A 15,993-nucleotide genomic window follows, 5' to 3' on the forward strand; every position below is an offset into this window, starting at 1 on the left:
TAAGTTTGTGCTGATGCTGAACTTAAAATCTTAAGTTCTAGGTTTACTAAATGTATTTTCCATCTTGTACGAGTCCAGTGGCAAAGACAGTGACAGGGTATCATACTTCTATCCCTAAGGAGTGTCCTTCATGGGGAAGCTGAGCAGAAAAGTGGACAGGTTTTGGTATGATCACTGAGGTTTAAAGTTTGAGTCTGACAATGTCACTCACTAACTGTGACCTTACATACAGTAGTTCATGACAACAGTAAAGCTGAGATTTCCCCCTGTACAGAGTAAAGCTTTTAGAAGGATTAAGAAGGGTCAAGGATCTGGAAGTATATTTAAAGTAATGTATTATAAAAAAAATGAGATGCTATTTTCTTTGTTTTATTGAAATATAGTGTTGTCTCTTATAATATATCCTAATTACAGTTTCTCTTCCCTCTTCTCCACCTAGTTCCTCCCCACCTCTGGTCCCATCTGAATCTACCCCCTTTCTGTCTCTCATTCGAAAACAAACAGGCTTCTAAGTGATAAACTAAAACAAACAAAAACTAACATCAGACTAGGACAAAACAAACAGAAGGAAGAGCCCAAGAAGAATGCAAAAGAACATGCCAAGTCCCACTTGTTTACACACTCAGAAACCCCATAAAGATATTAAACTGAAAGTCATAATGTATGCCCAAAGGACCTGTAGGGTTAAAGGAGAGAAAATAAATAAATTAAAGAAAATAAATATTTTAAATGTTAAAAAATCTTAGACATGAAATTATAACATTATAAGTAAGGAACTTCAAAAGGTGCCATTGAGGTTGTTTTCTATTGGACATCGATGCTGGGCATGCAGCCTACCCTGAAGTGTAGTGTTTCTCCAGTGACACTCTCTTAGAGAAAACTAAATTTTCATTTGCAAGTGATTATCAATTGAGATTACTTCTATTTTAGGAATGGGGACATGTGTCCACTTCTCCTTTCAGCTCTAGGACCGCATCTGGTGCAGATCCATGCAGGCCATGTGCAAGCTGCCTCAGTATATATGAGATCATATGTGTGTCAATCTTGTTGATTTAGATGGCCTTGTTTTCTTGGTGTCCTCCCTCTCCTCTGGGTGTTTTACTCTTTTCCCCTCTTCATCTGCAGAGTTCCCTGAGCACTGAGGGGAGTGATTTGATGGAGACATCCTATTTAGGAATGAGCGTTCCACGGTCTCTCACTTTCTGCATAATGTCTGGCTGTGGGTCTCTGTATTTGTTTCCATCTGCTGCAGGAGGAAGCTTCTCTGCTGATGGCTGAGCAAGGCACTGGTAGATGAGTATAATTCAATGATGTGAGGAGTCATTTTATTGCTATGTTCTTTTAGTAGAACAGTAGTATTTTGTTTTATCCTAGGTCCCTGGGCTATCTACTTTCAGGTTTGGGGTCATCCATGCAGTATCAGGTATGGATTCCATCTCATGGAATTGGGCCTTAAGTCAACTGGGATGTTAGTTGGTTACTCCTTTCAAGTTTTGTACCATCTTTGCGCTCGAAGGCTTTCAGGCAGAACACCTTTGTAGATTGAATGATTTCTGGCTGGGTAAGTGTTTACCTTTCTCTTTTGGTAGCATGCAGAGTACCTTCCTGTACCAAAGATGCTAGAATGTAGGGGTGAAGGCTCTATGTCAACACCAGATTGACTTCTTTATGTTCAGTGAGTTGTGTAGGTGTTGTCTTCAATAATGGGGCCTTGGCACCAGTTTGTGGAGAGCAACCTAGAGTCTTAGCAACAGCCCAATTTGTTTGAGAATTCCCATGGGACCCTTTTGGCCAACAACTCAATTAGATGTAACCCATTCCCAGTACTGGAAGCTTAATTTAGTAATGAGAGATGACCAGTTGGGATTCTGTCTTCTGGATTATTTAGTGATTTCATTTAGATTACCTTCCTAAAATATATTTAGGAATACAGATATTTTAGGAAGCTTCTACTCTGTTAGGTTTCCATACTACTCCTCAAATGGACTGTAATTTTAGCTATCTCTTCCCATATTGATTCCATCATCCCCATCTTCCCCCCCTCCCCACTTGATCCTCCTGCCCCTCCATCCATAATTGTCTGTTCTATTTCCCTTTTCCAAGGAGAGCTGTCTGCTCCCTAAGCCCAGCTCCCCAGTCCCTTATTTTATACCTAACCTCTGTAGTTCTTCTACAGGTTGTAGCTTGGTTATTATTGACTTAACAACTAATATACACATATAAGCAAATACATACCATATATGTCTTTCTTGGTCTGGGTTAATTCACTCAGGATGATTTTTTTCTATTTCCATTCATTTACCTGCAAATTTCATCTTTTTTAATTGGTGAGTGATATTCCATTGTGTAAATGTTCCACATTGGTTTTATCTATTAATCTGTTGAGGGACATCTAGATTGTTTTCATTTTCTGGATGTTATGAAAAAAAGAAGCAATGAACATGGTTGACCAAATATATCTGTAATAGAATGAAATGTGCTTTGGGTATATGCCCAAGAGGGGTGTAACTGGATCTTGAGGGAGATAAGTTCCCATCTTCCTGTAGTACTGCTACACTGATTTCAGTAGTGGCTGTACAAGTTTGTAGCCCCAGCAACAGATGAGTGTTCACCTTGCTTCACATCCTTCCTAGCATGAGCTGTCAATTTTTTTATTGATCTTAGCCATTTGGATGGATATAAGATTCAAACACCAAAGTAGTTTTGATTTGCATTTCAGTAATGACTAAGGATAATTAATATTTCTTTGTTTCTCAGCCATTTGAATTTCCTCATTTGAGAATTCTGTTTAGATATGTACCCTGTTTTTAAATTGCATTAATTGTTTTCTTGTATACTAGTTTTTTTTTTTCTTTTAGTTCTTTACATACTTTGGATATTAGCCCTCTTGGACGTTTTACATTGCATGTCTCAGGTATAGTCTTTATTGAAGGTTCTAGTCCTCATTAAAGCTGAGTCATGAGAGAATTATAGAACCATTCTGCACATTTTCAGATTATAAACTAGAATCTTTCCTATAATATAGAGTTACCAGGATCAAACAAATGCTATGTCCGAGACTCTAGGTGTTCAATAAGCAACAGATGTGTTCTTGGTGATTGTTACTTATCACTTATTCCAGGGCAAAACCTTCCTCAAAATAGAAGTTAGGAAGACAAGTTTGGGACCAATATAGAACACTGATATTCAGTTGAATTTGGCTGACCTTTATTGATGATCTGTTCATGGACATTGCAAAATTTTTAAGCAGCATCCTGTAGACCTTACAAGTAGAATGGGGAGGGGTTTTGAAACTGGTGTGTGAGTGGATAGGTAGGTAGACAGACAGACAGATAGTAGATTATCAAGCATTGTGATGCACCAGACATTACGTTAAGTACTCTCCAGAAACTGACCCATGTTATCCTTATATGATTCTGCTGAGGTAAGAAATTTCTTCTTTTATAGATGAAGAAACTGAAATTTATGGAGTTTATGTGACTTGCTCAGATTTATGATTTCATATGATCAGACGTGGGAGTGAACCTAGAAGTCTGTATCTAGAGTTCCTGTCTCATCAATAATTAATGAGAAAAAAATGAGTGCATAAATGTTGTACAAAGCTTTGTCACAGTGCACAAAATCACATACAGATATTAGAAGAAAATGCCACCAGAAGTCAAATATTTATAGCTCAATGAAAATTTGTTCAACCTGTATGTAGACACAACAGAAATCATCAGGGAAGATGAGCAGGCCCTCATCCCTACCTTTGAATAGATGATTGAAATAGGATATGATGGTGATTGTGGAGGACAGTCATTCACCATAACATCATCATAGTCTGTGTGGCAAACTTTATTGAAAGAATGAAAATTGACGATAGCAGACAAAATTTTCACAACGTCATATTTTTAACCACCTTGCAAAGTCAAATCCACACTTCTTAAGTCATAATGAAAACAATGACTAAGCCTAAACATGTTGACAGAGTATCATTGTCAGCTATCTCTGATGTTTACAACTTGTTATGATGTCATAATGAAAACTGAAAGTTGTAATAATGATAATACAACTACTTGGTGGCAGCGTCAGAATAACAGCATGTGCCCTGAATGGAAGTACAGTGTTTTCTCAGTACAGTTCAATGACAGGCTTTACTAATAGATAAGAATTATATTATAGGGAGAAAGTGGAAAGGAGATTCTAAGTATGAAAAGAAAGTATGACCCTGGCTCTTCAGTAGCTTGAAGTGAGGTAGTAAAGACAAATTTGCCCATATATAAAATTCACCTTACTGGGGCAAGTTCAGTAGCAGGGGAGGTCCCCACATCTTGTCTCTGTATGTGTCATTTCATTCCTGTATGCATTTGTGTATTTAATACCTCTACTCTCACTAGAATTTTTTTCTCTATGTAGTTTCATATCACACAGTATGAAATACGCACTCACTAAATACATAGTAAATCAAATGAATACACCCAAAAGCAAAAATCATGTGGGACCACCAAAGAGATGATTAATTAGATGTAAATTTGAAAAACAGTGGCCACAGCAAGGCCAATTGGGTCTAATTTTGTTAAACTGTTACATCTCCGAGGAGAGGAACTTATTTAGCTGGAAGAGGGCCTGTCATTTCTACTAATCCATGCCTCTGCCTTTAGGCCAATCCACAGATGAATTACCTCTGACAAGTCAGGGTCTGCCTTATTTTTAACCCAGGAGGTTTTTATAAAGCATTTCAGTAGAATCAGAGACCATCCATTACAAATAATACCCCTGGAAATACTAAAAGCTTGTAAAATTACTTTAACGGAAGCCTGGCTCCAGCTTCTGGTTCCCTCCCTCATTCTGTTTGTGACAACTTAAGAAATCCAGGAACCCTGCTTCAAGTGGGGGGAGGGGGGTCTCAGGATGGGGCTCAACTTTCGTTATAATAAATACCTGAGATAATCAACAAAGGGGAATGGTTTCCTTTGGCTAGCAGTTTGGGAAGTTCCAGTCCATGTTCATTTGACCCTGTATCTTTGAGCCCATGGTAAAACAGCATATTACAGCACAGGGTACATAATGATCACTCCGCCTCTAACTAGGTCCTACCCCTTAAAAATTTCACCAATATTATCATTCTGGAAGTTGTAGTTGTAATTGTGTGTATATTGAGAATTAGATCCAACAGCCTAGAAACTATTCCAATGTCAATCAGTAGATGGACAGTATTTGTCTATGTAACTGTGTATCTCTGTTTATATATATTTCCCTATGTATTAATATCTATCGCTATCCACCCTATACATCTAAACTATCTACCATATTCCATCACAACACACACACACACACACACACACACACACACACACACACACACACACACACACATACACACACACACACACGGAATAATATTTAACCATAAAGCAGAAGGAAATCCTATTTTTAACATAGGTAACTCAAGGACATTCTACAGAATGGAATGAGCCAGTTACAGAAGGAGAAATACTGCATGCACATCAAGTGTAAGGAACATATTAGAAGTTAGTTCACAGAAACATAAAATAGAATGGTGGTTGCCAGCAGCTAGGAGTAGGAAGAAGACTTTGGAGTGATGATTTAATGGCTCAGAAATTTTCTCAGTTTTTAATTTTTAAAAACTACATATGTGTATACTATGTATCTTAATATAACCATCCCTCACTTCCTTCTGTGAAGGTCTCCAGGAGTTTCCCTACCAAGTTCACATCCTCCTTTTATAAAATTTTATTTATTTAATTTTTAAACCACTCAGTTCAATTAGTGCTGCCCATATGTGGTTGGGTATGCGATCGTCCACTGGGGATGACCACACTGGTAAAGAAAAGAGACACCCCTACCCACAACAATCATCAATAACCAATAGATTCTTGGCTGGGGGAAACTGTTTATTCTATATAAAACAGCTTCCTGACTCAGGAAACCACTCCCTCCCATGCTGGCATTTCAGCTGGCTTGATCTCGTGCTGGTCACATATGTGTGAGTAGCTATAGCTGCTGTGAGTTCCTGTGTGTAACACCCATGTAATGACCAGAGGACAGAATGTCACCATACTCCTCACATCCTCCAGTTCCTCCTGGCCTGCATGTCTCTTCTTCTGTTACGTTCCTTGAGATTGATGGGGCAGGGGCTGTGATTTATATAGATTTCAGAGGACTCAGAGTTACCTATTCTTGGGGCTTTGAACAGGTATAAACCTCTGTATCAACTGCTACCTTCTCCAGTAGGAAGCTTCTCTGGCCAAGGCTAGTAGCAGCACCAACTAATAGACTGATGAAGAATTGTAATGATTCCAGACAAATAAATTTTAGGGATTTTTTACACAACCTTGCTTGTACTTGACAGAACTTTATTCTACATTGATCAATTTCAGAGGATTGGTATTGTACACATTTACAATAATTTTTATAAATGTTGCTATAAGCAGTGACTTTTACATTTTTTTTTTTAAGGACAGGGTTTCTCTGTGTAGCTTTGTGCCTTTCCTGGAACTCACTTTGGAGACCAGGCTGGCCTCAAACTCACAGAGATCCACCTGCCTCTGCCTCCTGAGTGCTGGGATTACAGGCGTGCGCCACCACTGCCCGGCTGATTTTTACATTTTCAAACACTGTGGTTTGATTGTTAGGAGGTACAGGCAGCCTCTCCATGCCTTGTACTTCTCTTCTACTCACATTGAAGCTTCTGTGAATTGCCAATTGTTTTATATTATATCTTCTTGGGAAGACCTGTGGACTTAATACAGTCTGAGATTCTTTCCCTACTTAACTATTGATTCTGTTCTCTTGCAGCAAACACTTAGCTCTTTTGTAATTAATATTTTTATTTCTCATTTGGAGAGAGTGCCTGAAAGAAATTTCATCTGGAAAAAATCTGCATAATATTTTAGTACACTTCAATTTATTTAGTGATTCATCTGTGCTGTTTATTTTTATTAAACAAACCAGGCCACGATATTAGTTTTGAATTCTTGCTTTAAGACTATGGCTTGTTATACAGAGTCAATGCCAGGTCATAGAGAGTTCAACAAGATATATCTCATCAGGCATTACCCAGTTTGTCTTCTGCCCAAGTTGAATCACAATGATAAGTAGAATGTGCACTCGAACATTGCTAATTCCTGTTTCACCAGAATTTCATGTCATCTCATGGTTATTTACATCTGTCCAATTACAAATGATCAAATTGGATTATTGTTAATTAGTGGGTCTGTCTCATAGTACAGAGGTCTCGTTGGGTGTATTTATCTGTTTAAGTGGTCTGTCTTCAGACACAGAAAGCCAAATGTCCTGTTTGAAGAGAAAAAAAAACACTTTGGTGAAAAGGAGAGGGATGAAGATGAAAATTGGTTTACACATACTAAAGTGAAATAATGATTTCAATATAGTCTTGGTAGGCTTTTGATAAAAGTTTGCTGTGATCTTAAGTCTCTTTGAGGGAAAGTAACGTTGGCTATGCAACATAGGCTACTTACTTATCTACTAAGATATGACATACTGAGCTTATGAAAATGGATATCCCATGTCCTTTTTGATGAGAAGAAGCAGCTCATTTGAAAAATCTCTACATAGCAGATTTAGCATTCTATGATGATTTATAACACCTTAATGGTGCCCATCCAGGAAACCCTCAGTCTGGCTGCATACTGTGCACATCATTACAGATCTGTGATGGATGCGCACTGACTTATTCTATGCAGATTGATTCTGATCCTTGAGATGAAAATGAATAGAATGGAGCATGTCTTTCCTGCACATGCCATGGGCCTTTGAGTGATGATACCTGCTCGAACCATCAGAGAAACAGCTATGGTTATATTAGATCAAAGGGATCCGTAGTTTTCAGTCCCAACATTGTCATTTGGGAGTGATGGTATTGCCATATTGTGTTGAGTGCCAGTGTAAAGCCATGAATCATGGTGACACCATAAAGGTCTAAGGACTCTGGGACTTTATATGACCCAGAAGTTATTTCAGGTGTTAGTTATATCTTGATCCAGAATAAAGACAATAGGTTGTGGGGTGGGAAGGGATCTCTTGTTTGTTGCCCCACTGAGTACCCTGTAGTGATCTGTTTGCCTCAGTTGTAATGTCCTCTTATATTGGGTGTGCCTTATTGGTTCTCTTTCAGAAGGAAAATGAAGTTATTATTATCTCTACCAAGTAGTTCCAATCCTTGTCATCTTCCTCCTCTTCCCTCTTCTCCTTTTCTCCTCCTTTTCTTCTTCATTAAATAAACATCCATATAAAGAGTACCATTTCCAATCTAGTGCCAAAGTCTAAAAGGAATGCCTGCCTCTGGAGCTTTACTGACTTAAGTATCACCATAAAAATTTACTTATATCTTTCATTTCTTTACTCTTTGTGTGTGTGTGTGTGTGTGTGTGTGTGTGTGTGTGTGTGTGTGCACATGTGTGTATGCATGAGCATGTGAGCACACATCACTCAAAAATAAAACAAAAGGACAAAAACTGCTTACTATGTGCTTGGCAGTATATTCAGTGCTTAGAAAAATGGTTAGTAATAGGCCAAGAGCTTCTCCTTTATTTATTTTATTGTGAGTATAGGGTGTTCTTTGTTTTACTTTTTATATTTGGTAATGATTTTTTGTGGGATGTTTTGACTTGAACTCATTATGTAGCCCAGACTTGCCTTAAGATATCTGCAATCCCTCTTCTTCAGCCATCTGAGTGCTAAGTGATAAGTGTGTGTCATTATTAGTGTGTGTGTGTGTGTGTGTGTGTGTGTGTGTGTGTGAGTGTGTGTGTGTGTGTGTGTGTGTGTAGTTATTTAAGGGTGGGCTGGTATAAGCACCCATATGTACTCATACTCTGGAGATCAGGAGGAGGACCTGATATATCACTCTACCTCATTCCTTTGAGACAAGGTCTCTTTCAGAATCTGTCACTAAGCTAGATGTAAATCAGGCTCCAGGGAGCCTATATCAATCTCTGTCCCACATGGCACTGAGGTTATAGCACATGACCACACTCAGCTTAGTAAAGCTATTTTGAATGCCTTCTCTACCAGATTTGCTACTACTCATTAGACCCTTGTGTAGAACCTGGGAAAGAATCATTATATGGAAGTGTGTGTGGATAGGTCTCTGCTCCTTCCAGTGTTTAAATCTAGCAATGATATATCAAGGGTCCTTGTGTAGAAATGAGCAAGTTAATGGTTCTGGAACCTGAAGTATGAAGTGCCACATGAGGCCAAAATAGGTGAGGTCCAGAACCTCATTAGTCCACTGTCAAGGAAGGTCTGATGACATTCGGTTGTTCATGACTAAACTAGTTATAGAAGTGGACTATGCCCTTTTTGTTGTTCTTCCTAGCTAGATGACAACTTAGTTTTCAATCGAACCAATGTTTCTTTTCTTTAGAAACATATAAAAGGCATGGGCAGTTTGGACAAATATTTGGAAATTCACAAAGATAATATGACTTCTAGTGTGGTTATGTTTAGTCTTTGCTTTTGCTGAAAATACTGTGAACATGTTCAGCAAATATACTGAAATTGAAATACAGGCATGTCCTCTTTGGAAAGAAATTGCTTTAAATTGGATATACCTCACTCATTTTTAGTGAAATATTTTGAAAATTATGTCTTAGAAAACCAGACTATGAATGGCAGGGCTGAGTACGTCTTTCAGTTTCAAATGCAGGCTCTCTTTGTGGTGAATGAATTTGTTGTGGTGAAGTATTTGGAAGTAAACCCTCAGAATAATTTGGGGTGAGGAAAAATACTGTTTTAAAATAAACCAACCTATCATCTTTGAATCTTAAAAGTCATCATATTTTGAAAGAAATAGAATTAATAATTGTTCATAGTACAAAGAACATGTACTTGCATTATAGCATGTAGTCACGATTTAAAGTAAATTAAATTCAAATTTTAAAGGATACCAATGGAACACTGGTGACCGTGTTACACTCTGACCGTGATCATATTTTTTCGAAATTAATTGATATTTTAGTGGGTAATATTGAAGCTCTGATTTCATTATTTCCTGATTTAGTCCATGTCTTGGCAACTGACTGAGTGATTCCCAGAAATGGTGAACATTTCCTTTCCAGGTTAACTTTCCCATCACTTCATCCAGCTTATGCTACGGTGTTTCTGCCTGGATGCATCATTTCTCCAAAGGTCCTACTGTTCTGATAAAAGTTCTCTTTCCTGAGACCTGTATTTCTTGTGTGGATCGGGGAGGCAGGGAGTCAGAATGCCAAGTTGTGAGGAGTATTCGCTACTGTGAGGCTCCATCCAAAAAGGGCTTGTAACGAAGTGTGCAGTCTTGTAGCCCAGCTGTGTGGAGCATTGATTGCTTCTGCCTAGAGCAGGGATACTGTCAAGTTGCTCTGTGAGTTGAGTCATCTATTGACAAAGAGCTACCAGCCCGCAGATAATGCTGTGCAAAGCTGCTCTCGCTGCTCCCTCTGCTCCCACGATGAACCGCTTATAGCAGCTGTCAAAGATACTGAGGCATCCACAGGGAAAAAAGACTTTTACAACTGCCTGGAAGAAAGGGGTGTGAGGGAGAAAGACTTCTATGCAGAGCTGACCAAAGGAAAGGGTAGGCATCAGTGCAGTATGAATGCATACCTCACCAAGCAACACAGCTGCAGCCGGGGGTCCGATGGGATGGAATCCGGCAGGAGTGCGCCCACCCTCATCAGGGATGCCCACTGTGCCTGTGGCTGGCAGAGGACTACTCAGGGGCTCGGGTACAGTTCTCAAACTATGCCCTCCTCAGGACCTGGGGGCCCGGCTTCAAACAGGACAAAGCTGGTCACCTTGTGGGACAGTGTACGGAAAAGCCCCCACAAGACCAACACCAAGGGCAAGGGAAATTGTGGGGAGCGTTGTGCCTGCCCACATGGTTGGTTCAGCCCTGCACAGGTGAGCTTTTTTCTTTGTGACTTTCGTTCTGTGTTGTAAGAAAGTTGTGTTTAAGGTCAGGGTGGCTTGAAAACTTTGCTGAGTCCTCCTTGATGACTGGGTTTGTCTGCTTGGAAAAATGTTAGGCCAGAAAAAAAAAAAGTGGTCTAGTTTCACACGTGTTTGTGGTTTTACACTTCTGGGCAGCGGGTAGAAATCCAGGGATACTGTGAGTGGGTGTCGGTGACTTTTTTCCAGCTCACATTCTCAAGTCCTCACATGATTTTTAGGATTCTGTAAAAAGGGTCCGTTAGCATCCCTCTACTCCTAATCACAGTTCACTTTTCTCTTCAGCCTCTTTTTAAAATTATTATTATTATTTTAAGGAATAGGAAAAAAAGATGAATTTTAATCAGACACTTCCCATCATGATAAAAATAAAAGAACATTTATTTTTCCATCAAAGGAGAGAATAGAAACTTGATGTGTGTTATTCTAGTTTTACTCTTATGATACTGTGTGTCTTTGCAACTATGAGAGAGAAAATTTGTTTCTACCACATAATTCACTTTACAAATGAAAAGACTAATTGGAAGCAAGAGGGAGGGTGATTCTACTTAGAATAATAGAGGGACATTTAATCATAGAGAAGCAATAAGGTCATTTAAATTAGGACTACAACTGTTTGTCTTACAATGCCTTTCTGAATACATGCACATTTGTTTAATTTGATTCCAAAATTTCTTTTGCCCTTGAACTACTAGTCTTTTACCAGAAATTTAAAAAAAAATGGACATATTTTTGTTTTTCTGCTTTCAGCAAAAGGTGGGGGGGCAACTTCCTGCAAATGCTAGAAATATGAATAAAATGCACCTGTAGAGACTATCATAACCACAGATCAGAGATTATTTTTAATTATGCACTGAAAAGAAAAAGCTGTGTTGCAAGGGGGAAATTTTCAGTTTCAGCATTTTTAATACAATTGAGAAGTGAATATTGATCATGAATAAAACGTTATGATCTAAGAGATGTAGAGAGAGTTTTAATCTCGATAATAGTTTTTCTTAAGTACTTCCAAGAATGCCATATATCACTAATTTTTAGCAGTATAGTTAGGTATTCATGGCCAAGCATATGGCTTTTTGATTCATTGGTATGGAATTAGAAGCTTTACTTAGAAAGACAGAATCTCAGATCATGTTTTATCAATTAGTTCAGCTTTAAATGGAATCTGGCGTTGGGAAATGTAGGCAAATTTTAAAATTAATATGAACTCCAAACTGAATAAGGAGTCTTGACAATTGTGATGATTCTGTGTGCTCATTAATAAAACATTGGTTTAATATTCTTTAACCTATAACTATGTGTAAGGTGTGTTAACTTCTCCCAAAAAGACAAAACTTACTCAACAAAATATACCTTATAATTTTTGCACAGAGAAACCAAATTTGGTTTATCATTCAAATATTTTTTTGCACAAGAGGTAATATGCTTTTAGTTACATAAATGATAACTCCCCAAACCCAAATCTTTAATACTTACCCATAATAACAACATAACAAAAATATTAATAAATGTTCCAGCCAAGGGAAACTTCTTTCTTTCTTCCTTGTTAACCAAGTCAGCTTCCTGTTTGCCTGAAATTTATAACCGGTTGATACTTTAAGGGATTGAACCAGACCCTGCACTGATAATTACGGGGCCAGTGACACATGAGAAGGCAATAAATTGAAGAGCCCCAATCTCCTTTACTCCTTAGCATATACATTTCTAGGCATTTTCTTGTCACTCACGTGTACTTTATTATTGGCTAGAATAGTGAGCCTCAATGTTTGAGTTATTATCCCATATCATTTAAGCTTTTCAATGTTATGACAGTCTTTCCTTACCAGAATTTTCCTTTCTACTCTTTCTTATCTCTGACCTGCAAAAGTCCTATGTTAGGCTGATTGGTCTATCTTTACCCTTTTCAGCCCATCCAAGTAGAGGATGAACTTTTTTAAAAATAACTTTAATTTTAATTCATATATATATATAAAATGTCCATGTAAATATCCCTAATATTTAACTATTTGTATATCTTATATATGTGAATGCTATATTGAGCACATATTTTCATATATAGACATAGAATATGCATGTATAAAAGTATGCAGCTTTATATACATGGAAATTAACATTCTATGTCATTCTTAGCTTATCACTGGGAAAAATATTAGCTCGTTTTCCAAAGAATGCTTCATTCTCTTCACTTAAAATGTTTCTTCATATATTTCTCTTATCACTTAGCAAATGAAATATGCTGAAATATAAACATATGCATGTCCCTGTCTTGATTCATTCGTATGTAAATTTGTAGCACTTAACCAATATTTTAATTATATAGATATGTCTCATCACTCAGAGTCTGTGTACTCTCACAAACACAAGAATGTGCATGTCTGTGCATACAAATGCCTGTTAAATCTAAGTTTGTTTTGAGAGTTTTCTAACACTATTTTACCCTTTAATTTCACAAATAGGCTGGAAAATTTTCTAATACCAACAATGGCTGCTAATGACACTAAAAATAATCTTTGTAAAGCAAAAAGGGTAGTGCACATTTTAGAACAGCCCAGTGACCCAGCTGTGGTTTAGAAGGGGCCTGAAGCATCTTAGTGTTTGGGATCTGAGAACTTGTTCTCACAGATATTTACTGTACTGCATGGAAATCAGTCGTGTGATTTCTGGCTACTATAACTGAAGGCTAAAGTAATTATTTGACTTCCTCTCAAGGCTCTTTGCCAAACTCCTATCATTTGGTGCGCTGAGAACAGAACTCTTGTCATTATGTTGCTCCTTAGTTGGTCTAAAAAGTATCTCTATCTCTTCTTGAATAAGTTTTCAATCCACTTGAATCTGTATAGTTAATAAAACCATAATAATGGGTAATAAAAGTGGGAAATTGTAGCATCCAGATGTGAGTTATGTAATGTGTCTACAATATTAGGGTTGGCCTTGGAAGGAAACATACCTGTCATTCTTTATGTGGTGTTCCTTTCTACTTCAGGCTGAAATAGGGAGACAGAACAGAACCAGGGAAGCTTGGTGATCATAGGCATATATATTTGTTCTTCATTCCTTCATCATTCATTGTTTATTCAACAGCAATACACTGAGTGCCTATGATATAGCACCGTGTCACACCCTGTTGATATTCTAAGAAACAAAGTAGACTACTGTTGCTCTGGAGCCCATATCCTATCACAGTCTATGCATTTGGCTATTAGATCATGACCTAAAGTTTCCAAGGAATGTGGCAGTTTCCAGGGTATATGCATCTAGGGTACAGAGGGTCTGCAGAAGAGTAAGTGGGCAAGATGCTTTTTAGAAAAGATGGTGCTTATTTTTGTCACTAGGTTTTTCCATTTTGTAAAATGGCGATCCCAAATAGTGCCTATATCCTTGGGCTATGGTGAGGAATGATTAACATTGTGCATATAAATCACTTCTTACAGTGTTTTCACCTAGCAAAGTCTGAATAAATATTGTGATTGTGAAAATAACACTATAATCAATGCAGCTTTTATAACAGTATTTTGACTTAATTCATTTTCTTTATTTACTAGGAAGAGAATGTACAAATTGGTAAGGGATCTATAGAGGTGGTATTACTTGAACTAAGTTGGATTGAATCTTAATAAAACTAAATATGCCTATTAAGTTGTTAAAAAGAAGTAAACCTTTTGAATTAATTTTTTCTTTGAAAATTACTCTTGTTTCCCACTGTCCTCTAACCCACATCCTTCTACAAATCACTTCTCAACATTCATATTGTTTGTTGTTGTTTTATGATCCACTAAGTTAAACTGAGGGTAACTGGGTGAACATGGTGCTCCCTTGGAGCACCAGCAGGTATTCAGCTGAAGACAATGACTCCTACTTTCCCCACATCTTTCAGTAGTCAATAGATCAAAAGAAAGAAATAGGATCCCATGAGTTCCTCACCCATCCCTAATGATTGTCAATAGGCTGGTCTTGTAAAGGTCTATTGTAAGTAACCAAAACTTTTTGAGAAGTATAAATAGAAAAGGATTTGTACAGCATCCTTGGTCCTATGTTGAACTGCACATAGATTTGCCCACCCAGAACCCTGGGCCTGGCAGGACAGGTTTATCAGCACAGGAAAATGAGGTAAAGTATGGGGCCAGGGACTAGTTACTTCCTGGTGGGCCTGGATAATTACCCCTGAGTACATGTTCTGCCACTTTCTGTATATTGAGCCTTGGGACCAATGGTTACTTCTAGACCCAAATTTCTGAAGTCTTGTTGTTTTTCTTGCTAAGACTCAAAATCTCCTTCAGTTCTGTCTCAGCTAGGTTTCTACTGCTGTGATGAAACACCATGACGAAAAGCAACTTGGGGAGGAAAGGGTTTATTTCATCTTACAGCTTGTAGTCCATCATGAAGGGAAGTCCAGGCTGGAGGCAGGGACTGAAGCAGAGGCCATGGGAGAATGTTTCTCAATGGCTTGCTCTTCATGGCTTGCTCAGCCTGCTTTCATATAGTCCCCAAGACCGCTTGCTCAGGGATGTCATCGCCCACAGTGGGTTGGACCCTCCCATGTCAATCATTAATCAAGGAAATGTCCCAAGGACTTCCTATAGGCTGATGTTATGGAGGCACTTTTTCAACTGAGGTTCCCTCTCCCTCCTCAGATGATTCTAGTTTGTGTCAAGCTCACAAAAAACGAAAGAAAGGAAGGAAGGAAGGAAGGAAGGAAGGAAGGAAGGAAGGAAGGAAGGAAGGAAAGAAAAGAAAAGAAAAGAAAAGAAAAGAAAAGAAAAGAAAAGAAAAGAAAGGAAAAGAAAAGAAAGAAAAGGAAAAAAAAAAACCTAGCCAGGCAAGTACTACTATCCATTCACTTTGCAAACTGGTATCCATAAGTTAATGAAAGGTGTTCTGGAAAGAGTTTCCAGACAATCTTCAATTTGGACTTACAGGCTCTGTGTGACTTCCTTTGCTTAATGTCCATAAGTCTCCTTTTTCTCTTCTGTAAAATGCCAGATGAGCAAATCATGTTGCAGAGAATTAAAATAAGAGTTGAATACAATTTCTCTAAATACC

The 15,993-nt window shown here is 38.0% G+C and overlaps 1 protein-coding gene across 5 annotated transcripts in view; it reads left to right on the forward strand.

The window, feature by feature from the left end:
* Positions 1-15,993, forward strand: part of Dlg2 (discs large MAGUK scaffold protein 2) — a 901,904-nt gene that overhangs the window by 122,845 nt on the left and 763,066 nt on the right. For 2 of the 5 annotated variants that reach the window (XM_036186442.1, XM_036186459.1), the window contains exon 1: positions 10,534-10,908. The exons of 1 other annotated variant lie outside the window; for it this stretch is intronic. In XM_036186442.1, coding sequence (XP_036042335.1) covers positions 10,600-10,908 — 309 coding nt within the window. In that variant the 5' untranslated portion in view covers positions 10,534-10,599. Of the gene's footprint in view, positions 1-10,533; positions 10,909-15,993 lie in introns of those variants that run through there. 2 more of the 5 variants (XM_036186452.1, XM_036186468.1) reach the window with 1 other exon arrangement.

Source organism: Onychomys torridus, chromosome 1 (genome assembly GCF_903995425.1).
Source record: "Onychomys torridus chromosome 1, mOncTor1.1, whole genome shotgun sequence".
Taxonomy (NCBI): Eukaryota; Metazoa; Chordata; class Mammalia; order Rodentia; family Cricetidae; genus Onychomys; species Onychomys torridus.